This window comes from Nyctereutes procyonoides, unplaced genomic scaffold (assembly GCF_905146905.1).
Source record: "Nyctereutes procyonoides isolate TBG_1078 unplaced genomic scaffold, NYPRO_anot_genome, whole genome shotgun sequence".
Taxonomy (NCBI): Eukaryota; Metazoa; Chordata; class Mammalia; order Carnivora; family Canidae; genus Nyctereutes; species Nyctereutes procyonoides.
In genome coordinates, this window is record NW_026575140.1 from 53,826,821 (window position 1) to 53,854,522 (window position 27,702).

General features: G+C 47.2%; 1 protein-coding gene across 1 annotated transcript in view; it reads right to left on the reverse strand.

The window, feature by feature from the left end:
• Window positions 1-27,702, reverse strand: part of DNAH9 (dynein axonemal heavy chain 9) — a 325,287-nt gene that overhangs the window by 282,055 nt on the left and 15,530 nt on the right. The window contains exons 5-11 of the mRNA XM_055307050.1: window positions 25,276-25,487; window positions 23,552-23,785; window positions 16,855-17,022; window positions 14,888-15,004; window positions 8,103-8,253; window positions 5,647-5,761; window positions 1,117-1,185 (exon numbers count right to left, since the gene is read on the reverse strand). Coding sequence (XP_055163025.1) covers window positions 1,117-1,185; window positions 5,647-5,761; window positions 8,103-8,253; window positions 14,888-15,004; window positions 16,855-17,022; window positions 23,552-23,785; window positions 25,276-25,487 — 1,066 coding nt within the window. The remainder of the gene's footprint in view (window positions 1-1,116; window positions 1,186-5,646; window positions 5,762-8,102; window positions 8,254-14,887; window positions 15,005-16,854; window positions 17,023-23,551; window positions 23,786-25,275; window positions 25,488-27,702) is intronic.

Below are 27,702 nucleotides of genomic sequence, written 5' to 3' on the forward strand. Positions count from 1 at the left end.
GGCAGAAGAGGAGTTGTGACCACTCTCATTAAATCCTGGAAGAACTTACTGGCTAAGATTTGCTCTCATGCTAATCTTCATGCAGCTCAAGACGTCCCTTGCTCGGTCATTAAACACTGACTGGATGCCTACCATGTGTCAGGCTTGAGGGATAACATGGGGAATAATACCCCATGGTAAATGCAGCTAATGTGTTGGAGCACGGGTAAGCGGAAAATACAGGAGTACAATCCTGGAGAGATGTACCGGGCATGAGGCCTCTCATGGCAGGAGTGAGTGCATGATGAGGAGAACACTAGGAAGGCTTCATGGAAGAGGGGCCACACTGAGCTTTGATGGAGTGTCAGAGGACCAGGAGAGGTAGGACAGTGAAAGGGAAATGAATGCTCCCAGTAGAAACAACAGCACAGCCCTGGGCAGAGGTAGGAAAGAGTGGACTGTCATCTGGGGACACCTGAGACCACAGGGGGCAGAGGTCAAGGCTGGAGAGGGAGGCAAAAGCCACGAGGAAGAGATGAGAGTTGGGGGGAGACCCTGAGAGGCCCCCCAGCCAGAGGATGTGCCAGCATCATCGGATCTGGGATTTGCTAACCATGGGGCAGTAGAACCTGTACCCACAGAAGACTTAACTGTGGCTTTAGAGCAGGAACAGCTCTGAGTCCATGCAAATTGTCATTCTTCCCATTTCTGTGTCAGAGGACACAGGACATATTTATAAAACTCATCTCCTCTTTCTGCAGCACCAACTGTTGCTTTCTGCTCAGCGAGCAGCTGCTGTGATTTTCCGTGACACTGAGCCCCACGTGCCACGAGGAGCACCCTACTTCCTCCAGCTCTGCCAAGTTCACGCTCCTCACAAAACCAGCCTGGAAAGTGTCTGTAACTAGAATGGAGCTGCATCTCCCCCCCAGACCCTGGGTCGGTGACCCCAGAAGCGCTGTACTCACAGGCATTGCGGTTACATCATAAGACAGACAGTGGCATTTGGCAGCCGTGTGTGGGGGGGTTGGGGGGGGCTCCGGGTTTTTGCTGCACAAACCCGGAGCCACAAAATGCCTCACAGGGTGGGGGGGGGCATGCCATTTGCAGAACAATGCAACCCCAGAAGCCACTTACTTTTCCAGCAACGAGAGCATATCTTCATATTTCTGGGTCATTCTCTTTCCTTCGGCAGATTCCATGCAACTGTCCCCACAAAAGAGAACAAGAAACGGCACCAGTTTAGAAGAAGCCAACATAACCATCTAAGTAACAAACTGCAGCCTGGAAAGAGACTGAATGGTTTTGGGGGCCGGTTTCCAAAGGCCCCTAAAGGAGCCTACCTCCTTCCTCGAGAACATCACCCACCGGCCACCAGAGGGCAGCTGCACTTCCTGAAATGCTCGCCTCACCCCCCCCCCCGGGGGGGGGAGGGGGTGCAGGGAGAGCAGGACACAGCTACCCCCCACCCCTAGCCCAGCCAGTCCAGTGTGAGGAAGCGAAGTCCTTCCAAAATCTAAATAAAAGGGAAACTGAGATATGAGAAGAAAATTCTAGATGCAGCTTTCTGTATTTCGGGGGAAAAAACTGCATATAACATTATGCCTCATAACAAAACTATATAACATTAAACAATGTTTTATATATGTGTGTATATACATATATAGTAGTGTATGCACATACATGTGTGTTATAAACATACATATATAACATGTATGTGTATCTTTCTCCTTCCCTGAAATCCTTCTAGGACACGTGATGACAAGCCCTCCTACTCATTGACATGTCTATACAAGGTTCCTCTCTCACCTCTTGTGCCCCCAAATGTGAGCACACCGATGCACACATGTGCATACACACACAACACACACTCAGAGGCTCCTGCGGGGATGCTGGGAGCCACAGAGGAACAGAAGCAGAGTCCAGCTGGAGGCCCATTACCCACACCACTACCTGGTTTCGATGCTCCTCTGCAACCCAAAATGAAGAAACCAGCCTCCAGGAGAATTGAAGAAGCTGCCACTTTCAGAACCTTCGCATGAACTGTGTTGGAGGGTCTGTTTTGTGTGTGTTCTGCCGGCAAAGTGAGGCAGCTTTTTGCAAAGACTATAAAACACCCACTTGGGCTTTACCAACAAGGTTTCTTCATCAGGTCTCTTGAGCTTACGGTATAAGCCCTCAGGCCTGCAGAGTAAGCATTGGATTTCCTGGTGGGTTTTCCCCCCTCTACTTGCTTAGTTCCCTTTCCTGGTGAATGAGCAGATGCACCTGTCGAGGCAGCAAAGAGACGTGGAAAGGGCTTCGGACTAGGTGGGTGCCCTCCCTCCCTCCCATCCCAGTCTTCCCCTTACGAGCTGTGGGATTTCTGCAAACCTCCTAACCCTAGATCTCAGTTTTGTTTCTTGGAGAATGAGGCCAGAGGGGAGAGCGGTTTTTCACACTGGGGCCCCGTGCCGGGTGCCTGGAAGTTTGATAGGTCACAGGAGTAAGTGCAAACTTCCCATAGGTTCTACTTCTCTTCGTGGTAAGGAAAGTAGCCAGTTTGTATATACAGTTGACCTTCAACAACCTGTTGGGGAGGGGGGTGCTTCAGAGATGCCAACCCCCATGCCAGCAGAAATCCGCATGTAACTGTAACTCCCTAAAAACTTAACTACTGTTGACTGGAAGCCTTCCTATAATGTAAAGAGTCAATGAACACATATTTCCTACATTATTGCCTTATATAGTGCATTCTTACGATAAAGGATAGAGAAAAAAATGGTAAGAAAATCGTAAGGAAGGGAATGCCTTACAGCACCATAAAAACTCCGTCTAGGTAGTGGGCCCTGTGCCCCCCCCCCCAAGATCTATCTTCTGCTTCAGCAGTGTGTGCAGGGAACAGACCCGGCGCCACACCTCCTTCCGGCCTCCCCACCACCCTCCTACCACTTTGAAACCATCCTCTCAGCCACCTCCTGCCTGCAGACCCGTCAGCACCAACCACAAGCTCCCGGGTTCATCAGAAGTACTCCACGAGGTCAGCCTGCACCTGCAGACCTCCTTCGCCTCCCTCCTTCCAGGCTTCTATGTCTACTGCAGTGATGTGGCTCTGGAGGGCTGGGCCACTTCTGCCACTTGGCCAAGAATGCTCAAGAGTGTCCAGCATCTCTTGAAGTTGCAAAAGCCATGCCTTAGCTGTGCGTCTTCTAGAACACGCAGGACCATCCCCAGATGGGAGGGGTAAAACCTGTGGTGCCATGGAGGCTGCCAGGGAGGTGGACGAGAACCTGAACCAGGTCCCTCTGGGTCTGATGGCCCTGGGCTCTGCCCATCAGACTTCCTCCCCGCTCCTCGTGAGTCCTGGAGAACAACTTCCTAGAGGAGCAGGTGAAACTCAAGAAGATGGTGAGCACTTGATGCACCCAGACTGGGCTGGGCAGGTGGCTCCTCCTGTGCCAAAGGCTGGCTCACTCTCCAGCAGGACGAGACTTGCCTCCTGGACCCCTCTGGCGTCCCCGTGGTGTCAGGACTTCGGCAGGAGCCTACCTCTCCCTGCAGCTACTAGGCAGCTTTTAACCACCCTGGAGCCCTCGCCCAAGCCCTGGACCAAATGGAAACTAAAACTTTGTAGAAAAAAAAAAAAACCTGGGCTTAAATCAGCTGTATAATATAGGGTAGAGTACAAACGTGAATTCATTTTTAAACAAAGGGGACTTTTGGGGGGGAGCTGGAGAGGACGCTTTGGGATGTCAATCAGATCCCCCCTCCAGGCCCAGGCCCTCTTACCACTTCCCATCCCCCTTGGCTATCCATGCTGGCTGCTGACAAAGCGCAGCTGCCTCCCTCTTGGGGAACAGCTGCAGCCAGAGAGCCCCTTACCCAAGATCATGCCCCTCCCCTGGGACAGCCCACATCCATGGGCAGGTTAAGAAGATGGGGGCTCAGCAGTACTTGGGGCCAAGCCTCCTGTGGCTGGGGACTCCCTGGAAAGGGCTCTGGGCTGGGACTCCTGAGCCCTGGAATGTTCCAGTTCCTTCTGGGCTCTCTCTGGGGCTGTAGGCCTATCACCTCATTTGCTTCTCTGAGTTTCTTCCTCTCCAAAACAAAGAGCTCAGCTAGCTCAGACCAGATCAGCAGGCCTGTGTATTTGACCTGTGTGGAGTTTGGGGAAAGGTGTGGAGTTTGGGGAAAGGTGAATTACTTGCTAATTCTGAGGTTGGCCACTTTCATACACATCGTGATTTTCAGCTTCTCTTGGAGTCAGGAGATTGCTCACACTGAGCCTGCTTTTCTGCTGGGCAGCCCTGGATGGGGGGTGGGGACCCCTGCTGGACCACATCCTGGCTGTCTTGCATCATCTTCCCAGCAGCCTCTGAAAGACTTCAGTCTTACCACCTGGGCCAGAGGGGCTCTAACGCCCCACCTAAGGCCAGAACACCTGTAAGGCCCGTGTCTCAACGCTAATTTTTCTGTTTGGTTTGCCAAAGCTGAGAGCCCTCTATGAGGTTCTTTAGAAAGAAGATTTGAAAGATGGGGGTGGCTCAGTGGCTGAGCATCTGTCTTCAGCTCAGGGTGTGATCCCAGAATCCTGGCATCAAGTCCTACATCGGGCTCCCCGCAGGGAAACTGCTTTGCCCTCTGCCTACGTCTCTGCCTCTGTGTGTGTGTGTGTGTCTCTCATGAAAAAATAGAATCTTTAAAAAAAAAAAAAAGAACAAAAGAGGGGTCACTGAAAGACTGCCCTTCCTTGAAGCATCCTGAATAGATCCTGCAGACAGCTCTCCCTCGCATCTAGCTGCCAAGGTGCCTTGACCTGGCTTGGCTTCTAGCCTCAGCTGAGTGGTAAGCCAATGGTTCCCAAACCTGGTCAACTGTTGGAACTGCAGGGGGGAGCCTGCTAAGGAAGCAGGTTCATAGATTTGGATTCTGTGCAGTGGGAGACGAGGCCTGGGAATCAGCATTTAACAGGAGCCCAAGGTACTCTAATAGGCAGTCCTTACTCCATGCTGTAGGAAACTCTGGGCTTCATTATTTTCCAGCAACCTTAGGAGCCAGGCAACACTGTGTCAGAGGAGATATGTTGGTCGAGCCCCACTGCTTGATAGCCCCTGACTAACATACCTCTAGAAACAAATCTCATGCAGCAAGAAGAGGCAGCTGGCCATCCTTTAAGCTTCATTTAACACCAAGGGGCCCCCAATCGGTCCAAATGTATCAATCTCTCTACAGAACGTGTTTGTGCCCTCTCACCCCAAAATTCACATGTTGAAATCCTAACCCCCAATGGGATAGGATTAGGAGGTAGGGCCTTTCAGAGGGCCTAACCAGGCCAAGAGAGTGGAACCCTCACGAAGGGATTCTCAGGGAATAAGAAGAGGCCCCACTGGGGTCCCCTGCACCTCCTATTCTATGAGGACCAGTGAGAAGACAGCCTCTGTAACCAGGGCGGGCCCTCCCCAGACACCGAATCTGCCTGCATCGAAATCTGGGACCTTCTCAGCCTCCAGCGCTGTGAGGACCATCTCCGGTATTCTGTATAAACAGCCCAAGTGGGCTGAGATGCTGGAGAGAGATGAAGAGGATTTTCAGGCCCAAGGTGAGTGAGTTGCGTGTCTCCAACACTCAAAATCCAGAGCAGGAGCTAAAGCCCAAGACAAAACTGCCTCTCAGGGACCAGTTACTCACGGATGTGCAAGGCGTCTGAAGTTGGTGGAGGGACCCTGGATGCGCTGCCTCAGCTCCTGTGCCCAGCGGAGACCCCCGGCCATGGCGGGCATGTTCTTGTGCGTGGAGGAGAACCCTGGTGGGGCACGGCACAGCCCAAATGAGCCAGGCCCTGCCCAGGAACACCTCCCCCCAGTTACCTCCCCAGTCCTGTCTCCATGTGCTAATGTCACCCTGGGCTCACACTGAGATGGGGGCACACAGATCGCTGTGTGGGCCGAGGAGCAAGGAGTGACCTTGGGCAGAACACTGCATGGGGGCGGGACAGGTGTTCCCAGCCCGGCTCTGCTGCTCGCTGGCTGTCTGACTCTATGCCACTGACTTTCCACCTGCCGCACAGCAGTAGCCCCTGGGGGCTTCTTAAAACTACTGATGCTTAGGAGCACCTGGGTGGCTCAGTGCTTGGGCGCCTGCCTTTGCTCAGGGCATTATCCCAGGGTCCTAGGATGGAGTCCTGCATCTGGCTTCCTGCTCAGTGGGGAGCCTGCTTCTCCCTCTCCCACTTGAGCTCTCTCTCTCACTCTCTCTCTGTCAAATAAATAAATAAAATCTTTAAAAAAAAAATACTGATGCTTGGACCCTGCCTTCACCTTTCTGATTTAATTGGTCTGGGCAGGGCCTGGTCACTCATACTTTTAAATGTATGTAATACCAGAGTGAAAGGGAGCACCTAGGTGGCTCAGTTGGTTAAACGTCTGACTTGTGATCTCAGCTCAGGTCTTTATCTCATTGGGAGAATTTCCATTGTACATTCAGGGTTGAAAAAATGACCTTCAACAGAGAACTTAATCTCTCTGGGTCTCAGGTTTTTTTCATCTATAAAGTGGGGATAATATCTTTCCTGCTTAATTTCCAGGATTTCTAGGAGAATTCACTGCAATTATGAATAAGACTGACTGCATGGATTGTGAGCCACAAGACCAGAGTTGGCACAGTCTGGATAGTCTGACTTTGGCCCATAAAATTGGCTTCCTGACTCATAATTAGTTCTCATGGTTGAACAAGTATTAGATAGATTTCTTGATTTCATCCTTCCTTCCTTCCCTTCTTTTCTTTTTCCTTTTTTCCTTCCTTCCTTCCTTCCTTCCTTCCTTCCTTCCTTCCTTCCTTCCTTCCTTCCTTCCTTCCTTCCTCAGTTGAAAGATTTGGTGAGAACAAGCCACTGCTTCTAACTAGTAACCGGAGCTAAATAGCTGTCTCTTCCTTTATTTTGCCACAGACCTCACCACTCCCTGTTGTCTTACACTCAACACAGATCTATTACAGTTACTTTCTCCCTAGCCTCCATGATAGGCAAAATTCTATGATGACACCAACGACCCTCATGCATACATAATCCTCTTATTAGTGTGTGAGGAACCTTGCTACAATGAGAAATCACTCCTGTGACAATGTTATGTTAGATGGCAAAAGGGAAATGATCCTGGGTGGGCCTGACTTCATCAGGTGAGTCCTCTAAAAGCAGACTATTTCTCTGGTTGCAGGAAGCAGAAGTCAGGGATGGGAAGCATAAGAAGGATTCGGGGTGCCACTACTGGCTTGAGGATGGAGGCAGCCACACAGCCTTGCCACATATCTGGTCACTAAATGGTCCCCCCAGCTGGCAGCCATCAAGGAACTGCAGATCTCAGGCCTACTATCACAAAGAACTGAATTCTCCCAACAAAATAAGCTGGAAGGTAGATTTTCTCCCCCAAAGTCTCCTGATGAGAATTTGGCCTGACTGACTTTGATTTCAACCCTGGGCACTCAGAATGGGAAAAAAGCTCCATCAAGCTGGGCTCTGACCTACAGAATTATGAGCCAAAAGATGGGTGTTGTTTTATTTAAGCCACTAACATCACATTATGTCCTGGGATCCTGGGATTGAGTCCTATATCAGGCTCCCCACGGGGAGCCTGCTTCTCCCTCCGCCTATGTTTCTGCCTCTCTCTGTGTCTCTCATGGATAAATAAGTAAAATCTTTTTTAAAGAATGGAAAAATCACACCTTAGTATGATAGCACCCTTGGTCGGGCGCCTGACAGCTCCTCCCTCCAAAGGCATGGCTGATATAGTGTTGGAGGGGATCAGAAACTTTTCTGTGGCACGTAAAAATTTATTGTGGTATGTCAGAGACTAAGCAGTATGGCAGCAATGACCAAGGGTCAACTGGTACATTATGCTCGGGTCTCAACCAGAAGCAGTTAGGACTTGACTGCTCTGGGCCAATCTCAGCCCCAGAGACAGGGAAATGCTCAGTTCAGTGAATTCTACAATTACCCAAGATGGTCTGAGATGCCAAGCAAGAATGTCTTGCTTTCTTTTCCAGGAGGATATCATGGGTCCATCTTGGCCATTTAACAGATACAAGAGGAGTGAGTTGCACCCTTCCAGGCATCACACTGCCCCATTCATATCCACTGGCAGCAAACCTACCAAGTTCGGCCTCCTCCTGGACACGCTGACTGTAGATTGCCCTCACTGTATCCAAGTCTTTGATGAACAGGTGGATGAGCAGCAGGTATTTTTCAGAGGCATCCTGTGCCACCAGCGGTCTTTCCAGAAGTTTCCCTGCTATGTCTAGCAGCTGCAAAGGAGGCAGAAAGAGAAGAAGAAGTCACAGTTTCAACCTAAGGTCACATACATCTTGTTTCCTGGCTTTTCTTTCATATGTCTGCCAACAGAAGAGGGTCAAAATTGTTATTGTAACTCTATCATGAATAGGTGGGTATTCATGGTTGTTGTTTTTTTTTTTTTAATTTTACTTATTTATTTGACAGAGTGAGAGAGAAAGAACACATGAGCAGCGGGGAGGGGCAGAGGGAAAAGCAGACTCCCCACTGAGTGTGGAGCCCGATGTGAGGCTCGATCCCAGGACCCTGAGATCATGACCTGATCCAAAGGCAGATGCTTAAATGACTGAGCCACCCAGGTGCTCTTCTCCTTTGCTTCTAAATGAGGAGTCCTGAATTACCCACTGAACCCTCATGTGTTGAGAGAACCTGAATAAAAGACCAAACAAAGAGAAAACTAAGGATATCAGAGAGGTGAAGTTCTCCATTAAAAAAAAAGACTGAAAACAAAGGTGGAGGGTGAAGACGGAGACAAGATAAAACAGCTAAGTGGGTGTCAGGGAGAATGTGGAAGGCTAAAATTTGAGGGTGGGAGCAAGAACAAAGTTTCAGAGAGAATTCTGGAACTAATTTCTGAAATGAGTTCAAATGCTTGGAGAGGAATCCTACCAGTGCTCCCCTATGAATTAGGGAGCCACACTATTTATTAAAGGTCATACATATCTATACTTGATGGCTAATGAAGCCTGGCATGCTGGGTTACCTGATATCCTGGAATAGCACAGACTCATCCATCTGAGGTTTGAGCCTCTTCTACAACTGTCCCAGTGGTCATCGAGGCTACCTGAGGATATTTCTGATGACTGGAAACTTACCCACTTCTCAAAGAAGTCCATTTCACTTTCTCAAAGAAGTCCATTTCACCTTCCAATAGCTTTCACAGAAATCTCTCTCCTCCACTGGGCCAAAATCTGCTTCCTGGTAACTGCCACTGATCAGTCCTGGATCTAATTCTTTTTTTTGTTTGTTTTATTTATTTATGATAGGCACACAGTGAGAGAGAGAGAGGCAGAGACACAGGCAGAGGGAGAAGCAGGCTCCATACACCGGGAGCCTGACGCGGGATTCGATCCCGGGTCTCCAGGATCGCGCCCTGGGCCAAAGGCAGGTGCCAAACCACTGCGCCACCCAGAGATCCCCCTGGATCTAATTCTTAAGTCTTTACAGAGTAAGTTCCTTTGTAGTTAATAAAAGATCGATCACATGCTATGAAAGTGTCATGTCTTATGACTCAGAATTCTCAGTGTGCAGCCATTTGTCTACTCATCATCCTAAGCCTCCTCCCTATTCTTGTTCCATTTTGCTCCTTCCCTGTTATACAGGGCAAAGGTAGAGTCTTCTTATTCTAGTTGCTAGTAGCTGACTGCTATAACCAGTTACGTAGGGTTTTCTCCAGCTTCAGTCAACCGTGCAGCACTGGTTAAATAGCAGGGTACAGCAGAGCCATGGATTCAGGGTGGGGACCATAGCAGGCTTCTCCACTTTTAATGGCCATTGTACTGATAAGGCCCAGAGAGAGCATTCCAGAATAAATTCTTTTTTTAAAAAGTTTATTTATTTATTTAAGTAAACTCTACACTCAATGTGAGGCTTGAACCCATGACCCCAAGATCAAGAGTCTCATGCTCTTCTGTGGGAAAGAAAGACCAAAAGTAACAAAGGCTAGAAAGGAACAGAGAAGATCTGCAGAAACAGCAACTTTACAGGTAATATAATGGCACTAAATTCATATCTTTCAATAATTATTGTGAATGAAAGTAGACTAAATTCTCTAATCAAAAGACACAGGATATCAGAATAGATAAAAAAAAAAACAAGACCCATTGATATGTTTACAAGAGATCCCTTCTAGACCCAAAGAGACCTCCAGATTGAAAATGAGGGGGTGGAGAACCATTGATCAGGCTTATGGACATCAAAAGAAAGCCAGAGTGGCCATACTTATATCAAACTAGATTTTAAACCAAAGACTATAATAAGAGATGAAGAAGGACACTATATCATTATTATGATATACCAATAATATCATATTGGTCCATCCAATAAGAAGATCTAACAATTGTAAATATTTATGTAAACAAATATCTAACTTGGGCGCAGCCAAATATATAAATCAATTAATAACAAACTTAAAGAAACTCATTGATGATAATACAATAATAGTAGGGGACTTTAATACTCTACTCATAGCAACAGACAAATCATCCAAAGAGAAGATCAACAGGGAAACAAGGCCTTTGAAAGACACACTGGACCAGATGGGACTTCACAGATAATATTCAGAACATTTTGTCCTAAAGCAGCAGAACACACATTCTTCTCAAATGCACTTGGAACATTCTCCAGAGTAGACCACATACCGGGTCACAAATCAGGACTCAACAGTACAGAAAGACTGAGATCATACCATGCAAATTTTCAGACCACAACACTATTAAACTTGAAGGCAACCACAAGAAGAAATTTGGAAGGACCACAAATACATGGAGGTTAAAGAGCATCCTAATAAAGAATGAATGGGTCGACAAAGAAGTTAAAGAAGAATTTAAAAAACACATAGGGGCAAGTGAAAATGAAAACACGACAGTCCAAAACCTTTGGGATGCAGCAAAGGCTGTTCCTAAGAGGGAAATACTCTGTAATACAGGCCTTCTTCAAGAAACAAGAGAAGTCTCAAATATACAACCTAACCTTACACTCAAAGGAGCTGGAAAAAGAACAGCAAATAAAGCCTAAGTCCAGCAGAAGAAGGGAAATAATAAAGATTAGTGAAGAAATCAATGATATAGAAATTACAAAAACAGTAGAATGGATCAACAGAACTAGGAGCTGGTTCTTTGAAAGAATTAACGAGATTGATAAACAGCCAGACATGTCAAAAAGAAGAGAGAATGAACCCAAATAAATAAAATCATGAATGGAAGAGGAGAGATCACACCAACACTGTAGAAATACAAACAATTTTAAGAGAATATTATGAGCTATTATATGCCAACAAATCAGGCAACCTGGAAGAAATAAATAAATTCCTAGAAACATATAAACTACCACAACTGAAACAGGAAGAAATAGAAAATCTGAACAGACCCATAACTAGCAAAGAAATTGAATCAGTAGTCAAAAATCCAACAAACAAGAGTCCAGGACTAAAAGGCTTCCCAGGGGAATTCTACCAAACATTTAAAGAAGAATTAATATCCATTCTTCTGAAGCTGTTCCAAAAAATATAGATGGAAGGAAAACTTCCGAACTCATTCTAGGCGGCTAACATTACCTTGATTCTAAAGCCAAAGACCCCACTAAAAAGGAGAATTATAGACCAATGTCTCTGATGAACATGGATGCAAAAATTCTAAACAAGATACTAGGTAATCGGATCCAACAGTACATTAAAAGAATTATTCACCATGACCAGAGTGGGGTTTATTTCTGGGCTTCAAGGGTAGTTCAACATCTGCAAATCAATTAATGTGATACATCACATTAATAAAAGAAAGGGCAAGAACCATCTGATCTTCTCAATAGATGCAGAAAAAGCATTTGACAAAATACAGCATCCTTTCTTGATAAAAAAAAAAAAAGCACAACAAAGTAAGGATAGAGGGCACATACCTCAACATCATAAAGGTCACGTACAAAAGACCCACAAAAGACCCACAGCTAATATCATCCTCAATGGGGAAAAACTGAGAGCTTTTCCCCTGAGGTCAGGAACATGATAGAGGTGTTCACTCTCATCACTGTTGCTCAACATAGTACTGGAAGTCCTAGCCTCAGCAATCAGACAATAACAACAAAAATAAATAAATAAGAGGCATCCAAAAAGCAAAGAAGAAGTCAAACTTTCACTCTTCAGAGACAATATAACACTCTACGTAGAAAAGCTGGAAGACTCCACCAAAAAATTGCTAAAACTGATACAGGAATTCAGCAAATTTTAGGATATAAAATCAATGCATGGAAGTCTGCTGCTGCATTTCTATACATCAGCAATGAAGCAGCAGAAAGAGAAATCAAAGAATCGATTCCACTTATAATTGCATCAAAAGCCATAAGATATCTGGGAATAAACCTAACCAAAGGAGTCAATGATATATACACTGAAAACTATAGAACACTTATGAAAGAAATTGAGGAAGACACAAAGAAATGGAAAAACATTCCACGTTCATGGATTGAAAGAACAAATATTGTTAAAATATCTATACTACCCAAAGCAACATACACATTCAATGCAATCTCTGGCAAAATAACACCAGCATTTTTCAGAGCTTGAACAAACTATTCTAAAAATTTATATGGAATCAGAAAAGACCCTAAATATCCAAAGGGATGTTGAGAAAGAAAACCAAAGCTGGAGGCATCACAATTCCAGACTTGAAACTCTATTTAAAAGCTGTAATCATCAGGGCACCTGGGTGGCTCAGTGGTTGAGCATCTGCCTTGGGCTCAGGGCATAATCCTGGTCTCAGGATTGAGTCCCACTTAAGGCTCCCGCAAGGAGGAGCCTGTTTTTCCCTCTGCCTGTATCTCTGCCTCTCTCCCTGTGTCTCTCATGAATAAATAAATAAAATCTTTAAAAAAACAAAACAAAGGTGTAATCATCAACACAGCATGGCACAAAAACAGACACATAGATCAATGGAAGAGAATGGAGAACCCAGAAATGGACCGTCAACTCTATGATCAACTAATTTTCGGCAAAGCAGGAAAGAATATCCAACGGAAAAGAGATAGTCTCTTCAATAAATGGTGTGGGGAAAATTGGACAGTCACATGGAGAAGAATAAAACTGGACCATTCCTTTATACCATACACAAAGATAAACTCAAAATGGATGAAAGACCTAAATATGAGACAGGAATTCATTAAAATCCTAGAGGAGAACCTAGCAACCTTTTTGACCTCAATTGCAGCAACTTTTTACTAGACATGTCTCCAGAGGCAAGGGAAACAAAAGCAAAAATGATCTATGCGGGACTTCATCAAGATAAAAAGCTTCTGCACAGCAAAGGAAACAACAAAACTAAAAGACAACCTACAGAATGGGAGAAGATATTTCCAAATGACAAAGGGCTAGTATTGAAACTCTATAAAGAACTCATCGAACTCAACACTTAAAAAACAAAAATCTAGTTAAGAAATGGGCAGAAGATATGAACAGATGTTTCTCCAAAGAAGACATACACCTGGCCAACAGACACAGGGGGGAAAAATGCTTCACATCACTCTAATCAGGGAAATACACATCAAAACCACAATGAGATCCCACCTCACACCAGTGAGAATGGTGAAAATTAACAAGACGGGAAACAACAAATGTTGGAAAGGATGTGGAGAAAGGGGAACCCTCTAATACTGTTGGTGGGAATGCAAGCTGGTACAGCCACTCTGGAAAACAGTATGGAGGGTCCTCAAGAAATTAAAAATAGAGCTACCCTATGACCCAGCAATTGCACTACTAGGTATTTATCCAAAGGATACAGAAGTAGTGATTCGAAGAGCATCTGCACCTCAGTGTTTATAGCAGTAATGTCCACAATAGCCAAAATATGGAAATAGCCCAGATCTTAGATGTCCATCAATGGAAAAATGGATATATACACAAAAATGTGTGTATATATTATATACTATTATATATATATATATAACAGAATGTTACTCAGCCATTAGAAAGAATGAAATCTTGCCATTTGCAACAATGTGGATGAGCCAAAGAGCTTATTATGCTCAGTGAAATAAGTCAGAGAAAGACAATTATCATGTGATTTCACTCATATGTGGAATTTAAGAAACAAAACAAGTGAACATAGAGGAAGGGAAGGAAAAATGAAGTAAGATAAAAACAGAGAGGGAGACAAACCACAAGAGACTTAACTATAAGAAACAAATAGGGTCACTGGAGATGGGGTGAGGGATGGGGTAACTGGGTGATGGGCATGAAGGAGGAACTTATAATGAGCACTGGATGTCACATGCAACTGACGAATCACTAAATTCTACATCTGAAACTAAGAATACACTATAGATTAACTTGAATTTCAATAAAATCAAATTAAAATTAAAAAAAGAAGAGTTGCATGCTCTTCTGCCTAAGCCAGCCCAGCCCCTCCAGAGTAACTCTCCTGAAAAGTATTTTTAGGTCACTGTGTTTCTTTTGTTTTCTTTAAGACTATTTATTTATTTATTTATTTATTTATTGATGAGAGACACAGAGAGAGAGGCAGAGACACAGGCAGAGGGAGAAGCAGGCTCCATGCAGGGAGCCCGATGTGGGACTCAATCCCAGGACCCTGGGATCACAACCTGAGCCAAAGGCAGATGCTCAACCACTGAGCCACCCAGGTACCCCCATTGCTGTGTTTCTAGAAAATCATTAATTATCAACCCGGGGAGCCTAGTCCCAACCCCCCACCTCCACCCCAGTCCCTTGCCCTGGTTCGCCCACAGTACCTCTCTGCATGATTGATGGGAATAATTACTCTCCATGGGAACAAAACAGTGGGAAGAGGATCCTTGCCCTCCACCACTGAGGGTGGGGGTGTGAGGATAGAGCCCAGCAAGAGCACCCCAACCTACTGCACAAACCTTAAAGGCATGTTCCAAACCAGGGGCATCATCGAAGGCTTGACTGAACACAGTCCCCAGTCTTCGGTCAAGATCTTCTACTCTCTGGTTAAATTCAGACACGTCATTTTCAAATTCCTAAAGAGATGTCACAGGGTCATAAGACAATGGTTTCCTCAAGGCCAATCCCACTGTGCTCTTTCTGACAAGCTTTATACTTAAAGTGGCTACACCAAGGATTTATTTTTTCTTTTTATAAAAAAATTTTATTTATTTATTCATGAGAGACACACAGAGAGAGGCAGAGACACAGGCAGAGGGAGAAGCAGGCTCCCTGCAGGCAGACCCATGTGGGACTCCATCCCAGGACCCCAGGATCACAACCTAAGTCAAAGGCAGACGCTCAACCACTGAGCTACCCAGGAGCCCTTATTTTAATTTTTTAAACATCACCTTGCCGTGGATTAGTTTTTACCCACACAGACAGTGACCCTATTATTGCAGTATTCGTTTTCTTAGGCACAAGGCAAAATGGTAAAGCGAGTGGGATGGGAGGTTGGCACCGTGTCACTCCCTTTCTGGGCCCCTCTATGACCTCCTGAAGTCCAGGGCCAGCTCATGTCACTCCAAAGTCTACCTCAGCAGGGGCAGCCCCAGCAATGAGGCTCTTCTGCTCTGACCACCTACTTTCCCTCCTCCCCCAAGTCAAAATCCTATTTTTTTTTTTTTTTTTAGTGTAAACAAACTAATCTGGCCACTGGGAGGAAAGCTAGCTAATTAAGCTAATACCCACTATTTCTTCTAAGTATGCTTTAATTGGTTAAGAGGCAGCTAGCCATTGTTTCCAAGGTTGCCAAATTTAGCAAGCAAAGGTACATAGAAGATACCCAGTTAAATGTAAATTTCAGATCCATGATGAATAGACACATATTTTGAACTTAGGCACATGACTTTCTCAATTATTTTATTTTACTGGGCAGTCCAAAGTGTGTTCTCTTTCTTAGGTTGCACCAATTTTCAAAGAAACTCTGTTAACTCAAATCTCTAATCTGTGCCATCACTATTATCTGTTATTCCTGCTGCACAACACTGATGCATATTCTTAAGAAAAGACAAGAATAGAAAAGCACAGCATTTTCCTCCTCTCAAACCCAACCACATTAACACTATAGTAGGATTTGGTGTGTTCTTAATATTATCATCTGGTGGGGAAACACACAGTATATATGCTGTTTTGTTACCTGCCCTCCCCCCCTTTTTTTCCTACTTCAGACTCGTGGAATTTTTAGAAAGTGCCATCTTCTATGTTTGGCCAACGCATCCCCCACTGTCTGAAGGTGCTCAGAGCAGATTTCTGCTCAATTTCTTTCTCTTCTTCCCCCCAATACTCTTGCAATTCCTTCTCCCATGATTCAGCTATTCCCTTCTCGGGGCATTCCATTCCCTGTTTCTGTACTGACCCTTCTGCTGCTTCCCCTCTCCCCCCCCCCCCCCTTTCAAGCTCGGACTCACAAGTCTCAGATTTCCCAGGGCTACAGGTGACATGTAGGCTCCTGGGCAGCTGGAAACTGCAACTCTGGCCCTTTCCTCCTCTTGAGGACCCTCTTGAGCTCAGAACAACTCAGCTCCTGCTTGGCTCACCCCTCCCCAAGCCACTGATGAAATTCTGTCCGGGTGTGCCTGGCCTCCACGGAGCACTCCCCACTCCAAGCCAATAGCTTTGCCAGCTACAGGGCAGCACCCGCCTCCACTGTCATCCCATGCTCATCTCAGCGTCTCAGAAACCCTTGGTACCATCAGCAGTTAGAAAAGACCCCTCCTGATCTTTCTCCTGACCTAGAATAACTGTGAGTGGTCTCTGTGAAAACCCCTGGGGTCATAGGGCCTAAGGAAATACACAGGGAAAATGTAAGCAAACACCCAGACCTTACTGCCCCGGGGCCATCTGAGAAAGAAGCAGCTCCCAAGTCTGCCTTTCCAAGCCTCACCGTGCTCTGGGGGTCCAAGCAGTCATAGGAAGACTCTTCGAAGACCCTGTACAGCTCTTGAAATTCACCATGCATTTGTTGGACCTGCTGACTCAGGGCGTTTCCTCGGATTCCACTAAACTCAAGCTTTCCCAGTTTGTGGAAATCCAGGGTTGTCTTCAGGAGATCCTGTAGGGGGCAAGTCACAAAATAGTTAAAACAGTAACAAGAGGAGCATCTGTGTGTGGCTCAGTGAGTTAAGCATCTGCCTTCAGTGCGGGTCGTGATCTCAGGGTCCTGGGATTGAGTCTTGCATTGGGCTCCCATCAGTGGGGAGCCTGCTTCTCCCTCTCCCCCCTCCCTGCTTGTACTCTCTCTGTTTCTCTCTGAAATAAATAAAATGTTTAGAAATAAAATAAAAATAATAACAACAGGAACAGCAGTAGATAACACATTAGTACAGGAAGTGCTAGAAACCACGGGGGTGGTGGTTGCTTAGGAAAATATGAAGGCTGATTAGTATCGGGACCTTATTATTAGATTGGGTTGGTATAAATAACTCCTGGTGAAACTCACACAGCCAAGAGAAAGGACATGTAAATAAGATTCACACAAACAAAAAAAAATCAAATTTATGCTTCAGCCTCTTTCCGGGTTCTTGGATAAATAATAAAATATAACAACATTATTTGCATGATTGGTGGCTTTACTTCCAATTTTTTAAAAAATCAATTTCAAACGGAACAGGCTGTCTGGTTCTAAAAGGACAGCTATCTTAGGGCATATTGATGGAAAGTGGGTCCTCCAAATAGTTCTGAGGACAAACCAAGAGGCAGACACCAACATTCCCAGCAACCACCCCTGCTGAGAAAAGTCCCGTGCAGGGTTCTTTGGCAAGAGTCAGCGGCACGAGACACCATGTGGACAGCTGGGGGACGGTGGGCAATTACTTGACATTTCTGCGTTGGGTTTCTTCATCCGTAACAGGATAATAACAGCGGGAGTGAAATAAGTGAAATAAGTCAGTGCTGGCTTAGGATTTAGGCCAGTGCCTGGCACACACCTAATATGCAGTAAGTGTGGATTACTGTCACTGTAGTCGTTGATGTGCAGTGTCCCGGCCGTGCTCAGAATTAAGTGACAGGTGGACCCTCCCAAGTCCCCAGAAGCCACTTCATCAGACAGGAGTCCTCCTTGCTAACAGGACAGACTGGGTTTCTCTCTCACGAGGACCCACCCATCTAAAAGCACAGAACCTGCAAATCGACTTTCTCCACATTACAACTTCCCATCTAGGCGTGTATGTCTTTAACAGGATAGAAGAAAATAATCATGACCTTTGGGTGGTTTTGGCAAGCATTTGGTGTGGACCCTCGGGAGTGGGGGTAGGAGGCCTTCTACCCTGAGAGAGTCTGAAGGGCAGGTAGAGGGAACACTACGTCACAATGCAGAAGACCCAGCGGGTCCTGGTTCCATTCCAGGAAATCCTTGCTGCCAGGGGCCACCGCCAAGGGCTGACCCATCAGCCTAGTGAAAGCCTGCCCGACTCCTTTCTATTGCTGGGACACCAAGTCCAGCAACAGTGACAGAGGCACCAGGAAGTGCGAAGTGGGGCTGGTTTGCCCCATGTTGCTAGGAGGGCCCCTTGCAGCCTGGGCAGCCCATCTGACAACCTTTGTGGTCGGCTATGCTCAGGGTCAGGCAGGAGTAAAGAGGAGAGAACCAGCCAGGGGGAAGGAAGACACACACCCAGACTGGCGGTCTTATCTCTGACAGTGGGAAATGGGGCAATCTTTACTTAAAAACCCGTTTCGACTTCATATACATGGAGGAAAACAGAAATGAATTTGATTTAAATGAAATTGACTTAAATAGTAAATCAAATCATTCAAAAAGTGTTTAGTTGTAATCAGTGTGATAGGAGAAAGGGATTTGTGCGGTGGAATGTCACCTGGGTACTTATCTTTCCTAATTCCGTGGAAGTCAATTTCAGTTTTTGAGGCAAAGACTCTCTAACCACGTTAAAAGACAGATGCATCTCGATATGCGTGATTACATCGGAAAACGAGATTGTGTTTTGTGGCACTGTTTTATTCTCAAGAATACTTGAAGCATGGTCTTGGGGCCCCAGAGGTACCACGGTACCTTCAGACCCTGGAAGAATCCTCAACGCTGAAGAAATATTTGTTGAATGAAAAACTAGGGACACCTGGGTGACTCAGGGGTTGAGTGTCTGCCTTTGCCTCAGGGCATGACCCCAGGGTCCTGGATCAAGTCCACATCGGGCTCCCCGCAGGGAGCCTGCTTCTCCCTCTGCCTGTGTCTCTGCCTCTCTCTCTCTGTGTATCTCGTGAATAAATAAAATCTTTAAAAAGAGAAAAAGAAAAACTATACAATCTGTAAGCTTGCACTGAGCTACAGCACCTCCAGGGAAAGATGACAGGTGGGCAGAGAACCTATGAACCAGCAACTCAGGAGCAATTGGAAAAAATAAGAAAAATTAGACAAGAGAAGAGCATTCATTACATAGCACAATGGAACTGTGCTTTTAAATGTTTGAAGGGCCTGGGTCGAGTGCAAGGCAGAAGCTAGAATGGTCCTAGGCGGCGGGCACAAACCAGGCAAAAGAGGGGACAGGGCGAAAAAGTGGATTTGACCTCAATTTGTAGATTGCATCTTGTATTTGACCATGTTGGGTTATACGAAATGGCAACGTCATGAGGTTCCACCTAAGAAAGCAGCACTGTCTAACACCTAGAAATGCCCAACTGTAGAATGGGCGTTGAGATAGGTAGTGAGCTCTCCATCAGGGCACGGATTTTAGTAGAAGTCAGACATCACAGACACTGTAGAGCAGGTTCCTGAATCAGGCGGAAAGTTGCCTCCCAACTGTCGAAACAGATTCGTCGTAACGATGGCGACTACAGCTTTGATTCTTTTTTTTTTTTTCATTTAATAGCTTTTTTTATAATAAATTTATTTTTTATTGGTGTTCAATTTACCAACATACAGAATGTGGTTTATGTATACAGCTTTGATTCTTAACATGATTTGAATGTCAGTTCCTTTCGTTGTTTATCTAGAGGTCCTCACAACACAGATAAAAGGCCATTAAGGCCCATGTGAGGCTTCAATGACATTGAAGAAATATCCATTTTTGCTCTTCAGGCCAGTAGACACATAAAGTTCACAAGCTTGGGACCAAGGGCCCAAAGGCCCTGGGCCCCACCACCCTGGTCTGCTATTTCCCAGCTACATGTAAAGCAAGACACTTCGCCTTCCTAAATAAACCTCCCTTCCACGTGCGTGCACACCATGTGGTGGGCTACCACCTGACTTGCCCTGGGCCACCGTGTGTCACAGCAAATGTGCTGGTGTGGCTTCAATACGTGGGGGCCACTGTCATGATTTACCATCACGCTGATGTCACTAGAACAGGTTGGTGAGCAGGAGAGGTCTAACAGCTGGATAGACAGCTGCCCCCTCCCAGCCGGATCCCCCAAAGAGCCTGGGGTCCCAGGCAGGCGGCTGGCAGACTGGGTCCCATTCCTAGGAACAACTGAGCAAAGCTGAATAGGGGGGAGGGGGAGGGCTCCATCTGCGCTGTGGCCTGTGAGGCTTGGAGTCAACCGTGGGGATGATGACCAACCCCACAAACACAGGCCCGTTTTGGAAGGAGAGGTCACGCCACCCGATCTTAAAAGAAATGTCTTCAGAATTCATTAAGGGAGAGCACAAAGCAGGCATTCATAGAGGAGAATCTCAAAAGGTCGTCGGGTAAAAGTCTGTTTTCTTTACCTTTCGACAGTGGCTGACCTTCCGCGGCTAATGGTCTCCTGCGCGGTCCCAGGCTCGGGCCTGGCTGAAAGGGAAGCCGCCCCAATTAGGCTGGGGATGAAGGCAGGCGGCAGAGGGCTGCAGATGGTAGAAGGAGCGAGGAAACTCGGTGCATATTAGGTCAGCTGATTACCTCTCTCCCTGCTAATCACCTCGCATAAAGCCTCAGCAGGAAATCATTTTGTCTCCAAGTGAATCACAGCTTTACAGCAATTTTATAATGAAAGAAATGAGGGTTCTCTCCAAGCTGCTTAGGACATTGCTCGGAAGGAAGAGACTGCAGGCAGAAACACAAACAGGGGGTCTGCGGCATCTCCGTGGCCACGGCACAAAAATGAAATGTGTGGAGGCTGTGTGTGTGTGGAGGGGGGGGGCGTGCATGCTATATGTGGGAGCATGTATGCACGTGGTGTATGTGTGAGTTTGGGGTGTGTATGCACGTGATATGTATGGATACAGTGTGAGTGTGTATACACATGGGGGTGAGTGTTTGGGGTATGTGCATGTATTGTGGTGTGTATGCACATGGTGTGTGTGTGTGTGTGGGCATGAGTGTGCACTGGAGCACCCAACAGGAAGGTACGATGAGGGACGGAATCAAGAGGCAGCTGAACCCCTCTTTAGCTCTTTGAATTTTGACTGTTCCAATTGCAAAGCTGGCATATACTTTTGGGATTTCCTTAGGAAGTCCTAAAGTCAAATAAATAAGGCCCTCTCATGGAAGGGGGGTTATAATTTGACCCAAATGACTTATTTAGAAAAAAAGATGTGGGGATCAGGTGGTAGAAATAGGGTCCCAAAGGGCAGAATCAAGCGAATGAGGGCAGAAGAAAAGCACAAGATCAGTCTGAAACCCTCTCAACGCAAGGAAGGAAGCAGGACAGAGGGACAGGGACCTTCAGACTCCCTACTGGAAAGACAACATGCCCCTGGCTACAAATCCCAACCACAGCTCCCTGCGCGGTGTGACTGGGCAAGTGAATTTATGCGTCACACTTGGTGAGGGCATTGGTACTTAGCTCTGGCTGGAGGTAGGCTGCCAAACATGTTAGTTCTTGATTTTCCTATTCTTCCCTTCCCTCCCCTAGGGTTGGCTCTATAAGAGATCTGCTGTATCCTGATGAGGGGGAGGAGGGAGAGGAGGGAGGGCAAGGGGAGTAGAGGGAGGAGGAAGGGGAGGAGGCAAAGGGGGAGGAAGGGAGGAGGAGGGGGGAAAGGGAAGGAAGGAGGGGAGGAGAAGGGGGGTTGGATGGTAATCTGAGAACACAATCATTCTGCGCTCAGACCTGCAGACTCCGCTCAGCAACTTCCAGCCCTGCAGCCCCGTCCTCGCCCTGCCCCCACTCTTGCTTTAGCAGGTGCCCAGAGGGAAGAGTCCATCTGCACAATAAAACTTTCTCATGCAAAAGAGCGAAGAGAAAAGCAGTACAAATCAGAGGGGGGGAAAATCCAAGGGAACCATGGAGGGGAAAAGCCAGCCCTTTTACAACATAACCCTGGACATAGCCACACAGAAGGGTGAGGGTACGGATGGGATGTCATTTTACTAATGCAGCCTCGTGTTATTTGTTCATTGCCGCCACCAATGTCTCGGTGGCCACATATTAGAACGGCAAGACGAAGAAGGTGAGATTTCTGCTAATTCTTGCTGGAGAGGAGCAGATTAATCCCATTTCAAACAGGCATTGATCACAGAAATACATGGGGCCACATGAAATATACTCCCAGAAGAAAAATAGCCCCGCAGCCTCTGCACTGAGCCGAGTAGGGGAGCAATGGGGGAGCCAGAGGGCAAGGGGATGCGTCAGAGCTAGCATTCTGGAAATGGAGATGAGAAACAGGGAGGAGGAGAGGAAATGCTAAGGCAGGGTAGGGGCAGCCATAGGAAAAGGAATAGAAATACGGGCTGAATACAGAGGTGAGGAAAACAAAACAGAAAGAATTAACAAGAGGAAGGCAAGAAAGAAAAGAAAGAAAGAAGAAAGAAAAAAGAAAAGAAAAGAAAAGAAGAGAGAAGGGGAAGGGGGAGAGGTAGGAAGAAAGGATGAACACAGAGGAGGTGGGATCTGACCTGAGAGTGGGGAGGTGAGCCAGAGCCAAGGACAGGAGACGGGGAGAGAAAGGGCAGGAGGACGTGATGTGGTGACATTCAAGCCATCCTCTAGTTAAACTGGGGCAACTGCTTTGTATGCATCCGTGCCCTTGATTCAGAAAGCAGGAGCAGCCTTGTGAGGGTAATGACTCCGGAGAGACTGGAGGCCAGCACTGCTTGTGTTTACCGACGCCCAGCAGATTAGATGCCCTCATGTTAGACTAGCTGTCTATATGCAAAGTCACATCATTAGCATGTGTGCCCGGGGCCAAGGCCCTGCCCGCAGTCCTGAGAGCCTGTGCAAGGGGGTGGTGGCCCTGATTCCACCTTGGTGGCCTGGGGCCGGGCACACCTGGGCCGAACAGCAGGGGGAGTGGTTGCCCCAGAGAGGAAGGGATGAGAAGAGGGGACATTTGGGCAAAGCTAGAGGTCAACCCTTTGTACTCCCCAGGATCTGGCAAAGGATTGAAGGGGTGTCTCTTGTAAGATCCGGCTTCTGGCTTTCTTGATTATTCCATTTTCTCTGTCTCCATGCCCTCCCCTGCTCCTTTCTGTGGAAAGTCCTACTGGAGTTTCAAAATTTATTTCCTTGTGCACTCCCCACTTTCTCAGAGCCCCTCTGGGATAGGGAGCCCCTCTTTCTTCCTCTACCAGGTCACACACAGATTTCACTTTTATCGTGGCATTTAATAGAAACCCCCTACCCAGTGACATTTCCTGATTCAGTGTCTGTCCACCCCCGGGTCTCCCCCATTCATCCCCCTCATTGCTTACGCCCGCAGCACCCACCTGCACCATGACCAGCCGCCCCAGGAAGCCATCCAATCGCACAAAGACCAAAGCCGACTGGAAATCCCACTCCTGGACTTCCTGGTTCTCTTTAAAGTAAGTATGCAGATTCTCCCTCCTGTCCTGGAACACCTGCTTGAAGAAGTTTAAAGTGTCCATCGCCACTTGCAGTTTTCTCTGGCTCTCCTCCACCTCGCCTCTCAGGATGCCCTCTGGGCTGAGATAATTAGACGCCTACAGAGCAAACAGATTTTGGGCGTTTAGCAGGCATGGGTGCAGGACACTACGATTTCTGTCCATCCCACCCCTCCCCCCCCAACTCCAAACTGAAAAATTGTCCAAGCAGCACTTTTCAGGAGCATACTGTAGGAAACCCCTGAATTCGCCCTCAGTTCCGCAGGTGGGCTGGGACCTGAGCTTGAGCTGAACTGTCCAGGACTGGCTGGGAGGTGACCTTGGTTGGGCCGGCTGGGGCTGGGTATGCATTCTTTCTACAGTAAAGTAATTCAAAAGCAAGAATTCTTTGAACCTGTCCCCAAGAGCCTTGAACCTAGGAGGTTATGAAGCTGAAACTTCACGGCAGCTGCCGTCACCACCACAGGTCAGGCAGAAATAACACATCCTGGTGACATTACCTGAGGCCTTCCTGTCAGCCAGGGTGGAGCCAGCCTTACTTTGGGCTTTTGAGGTACACAAACCCATAAGTTATCTTTTTGCTGTTGCTACTTTGGGTTGGATTTTCTTATCCTTTCATCCATAAGAGTCTTGGCTGACAAACACGCAGTGATGGAAGGGTGCTGGTCTAGGAGTCACACAGCTGGTTTGGGTGATCCTTGGTGACTCAGTTAACCTCCTTGAGCCTTAGCTCACATCTTTAAATATTAATAATGAATTAATAAGGCTCTCCCTGCCCATCTCACAGGGTTCATCTGAAAGTGGCCAAGATCTTGAATGTCACAGGCTACAATGTGCTCCAATAGAGGTTAGTTGTTACCAATCACTCTTTATATATGTTCATTGTTTTCTGAGGGTCACAGTTCCTTAGAGGTAATTGAAGCTAATTTAGGAGGAAGATTCCCCCAAGCCTCACTAAGATGCCTAGTTCTGTTTACAGATAGACCCCTTGAGGTTTATGCTGTGCTGGCTGGAGTTGCAACAGAGTCCCTAAGAAGGAGGAGGGTGAAGTGTGTGGTCCAAGAAGCTGTCTCTGTGTAGCTCACAGTCACAGACTAGCACGTGGAGGGCATGAGCACATTGGTTGCAGCCAGCCAGCTTTTGAGATAGGTCCTCTTCTTTTTTGCCATTACACAGAGCAGGTCAGTAACCTGCCCAGGCACACACAGCTAACAGGTGGTGATGCAGAATTTGGCACCAAGGACGCCTGGCCCTAGAGGCACCATTCTTACCTATTGGGCTTTGCCACCAACCGTGGGCACAGATCACAGAGGTTGAAACCCACCACACCCATCCTTTGCCTGATCCTGGGTCGTGGGCAAAGGGGAAAGGAAGACTGGTCCTCCTACGTATTCCTGCACCATTGAAAATGTCTTTGTGGCTTATTGGCAGTGACGGTAAAATAACTGAAGTGTGAGAATCCTTTGGACCATCATTATTTCCCTGGCCTGAAAAAAATACAAACCCTTTACTCCTCCCTGTGACCTGGTGCCAGCCAGCAACACCCCCTACCCCCTGGGGAAGGCTGCCAGGAGTCCCAGATGCCTGACCTGCTGGATGAGGAGGTTGCAGATCTCTTGGAGCAGCACAGTGAGCCGCCCTGGAGAGCGGTAGGACGCGCATGTAGCCCAGATGAGACAGACCACGTGGAGCAGAGGCTGCAGCCGTGGCTTCACCTCAGGAAACTCCAGGCTCTCGAGGATCTCCAGGTGGTGGGAGAGTGGCATCAGGTGTATCCGGATGTCCTGGGCCTCTGCCAGGGCTGGGAGGAATGGCAGGGGGTCACCCTCCCTGCTTGGGGCTCATACCCACCCAGTGGAGCCCTGGTGCCTGGGAGCAAAGGATCTGTGGAGCAGTGGCTATGATTTCTGGGCAGCTGAAATAATGGTCCTAGAAGCATCTCTTACAAAAGTCCTGCATCTGGACTTCTGCTTGGCTCTGCTAGCTCCAGTCGGGTGCCCGATGTGCAGAAGATCCTCTGCTGCTGCTAGGTCCGAGACCACGAAGTAGGTGACGAAGAACAAGTGTTAGAGTCAGGAAGACCTGCCTTCAAATGCTGCCCTTACCATTTCCCTGTGGCAGGACCTCAGGGCATGTTCAACCTCTCTAACCTCAGAAAGAGGCTGAACAGGGGCACCTGGGTGGCTCAATGGTTGAGTGTCTGCCTTTGGCTCAGGTTATAATCCCAGGGTCCTGGGATCGAGTTCCGCATCAAGCTCCCTGCAGGGAGCCTGCTTCTCCCTCTGCCTGTGTCTCTGCATCTCTCTCTGTGTGTCTCTCATGAATAAATAAATAAAATCTTAAAAAAAAAAAAAGAAATAGGCTGAACACTAAAGAGTTCTCTTGAAGGTGAACAGAATCCGTAGGCAGCTAGCATGGTGCCTGGACCAGAGCAGGTAACGTCTCCGACAAACATTTGCTAATAAAGTATCTCACTGATGAGCCCATAGTGAGGAGCAGTCACAGGGAAGAGAGAGAGAGCACGGGCTGGTTACGGCAAGGTTCTGCTGGTTTTCAAGCCAGGAAAAATCTGACCATTTCCTTTGAACACAGCCAAGGAGAAAAGAGGTGCTTTTTATTAGTTACTGTGTGGGGGCTGAGAGGGGAAAGCGGGAACCCCAGGTGTGCTGGGGACTCATTCTGCATATCAATGGAGAGGAAGCAAAACTGATCTGGAAGGAGACATGTATGAAGGCTGGTTCTTTCCTGGGCAGATAATCAGGCACTATCCCATGAGACCAGATGGTCTTAGGTTACAGCATGTGGATGAAGCTCCGTGTTCATCCTAAAGGACACTCAAAATATGCGCTGTCTCGTTTCAACACGCCAGGCATTGTGCTGCTCACTAGACATTGCAAACATTGTGTGGTAGCGTCATCACTCCCACTTTACAAGTAAAGGGATCAGGGGCGCCTGGTGGCTCAGCCGGTTAAGTGTCCAACTCTTGGTTTCAGCTCAGGTCATGATCCTCGGGGGTTGTGCGATCGAACCCCCGCACCAAGCTCCCTGCTCAGGGGGGAGTCTGCTTCTTCGTCTCCCTCTGCCTCTGCCCCCTCCACTTGTGTCTCTCTCTCTCTCTCCCTCTCAAATAAATATTTTTTAAAAATGAAGAAATCGAAACCTATGTGAGTCTGCCAGTCCTAAAAGCAAGATGACCCCAGGTTTACGGGGTTGAACCCCAGCTTGATGGCTATGGGGCTCGCTCCCCCAGGAGCTTGGGATGTGTACATTTGTTTTTTCTATCCCAAATGGGAGGTCGTATGCGAATCAAGTTTTTGAAAGTCAGAAAGCATGCTGAATGATGGGGGAGTGGTGAGAACACCCAGACCACTGTGTGGGGGTGGAGGATACACAGCTCCAGCAGCTGCTAATGGGCAGGTGCCGTGAGAAAGGAGGCCAAGGACATTGGGCCAGAGAAGCCTTCTCTTTATGAGACTTTTTTAAAAAAGCAAACCCTCCTTTAATCATATAAATAGGCATTCCCCTGATTTTTAAAGACACAGTATTTAGGACGCCTGGGTGGCTCAGTGGTTGATCGTCTGTCTTTGACTCAGGCCATGATCCCGGGGTCCTGGGATCGAGTCCCGCATTGGGCTCCCTGCAGGAAGTCTGCTTCCCCCTCTGCCTATCTCTCTCTCTCTCTCTCTCATGAATAAATAAATAAAATCTTTAAAAAGAAATAAAAAAATAAAGGCACAGTGGTTGAGGGCTGGCTCACCCAGTCCAGGGTGCTATCTCAAACTGGCTCCTAAGGCAGGTGAAAAAAGACATGAACAAAGTTAGGGTCCCACTTCTTAAAAACTATAAATATGAACAGCGAGTTGCATGGGGATGCCAAGTGCCTTGCTGGTCATTTGTTGACAACAGGCTCTTTGGGGACAAAAGTCTTTATGACATGTAGCATTTGCCAGTTTCTGGGATATAGATATTGCCAATCTTCCCACCAGGTCTGATTTCTAGCTACCAACTGGACTTCT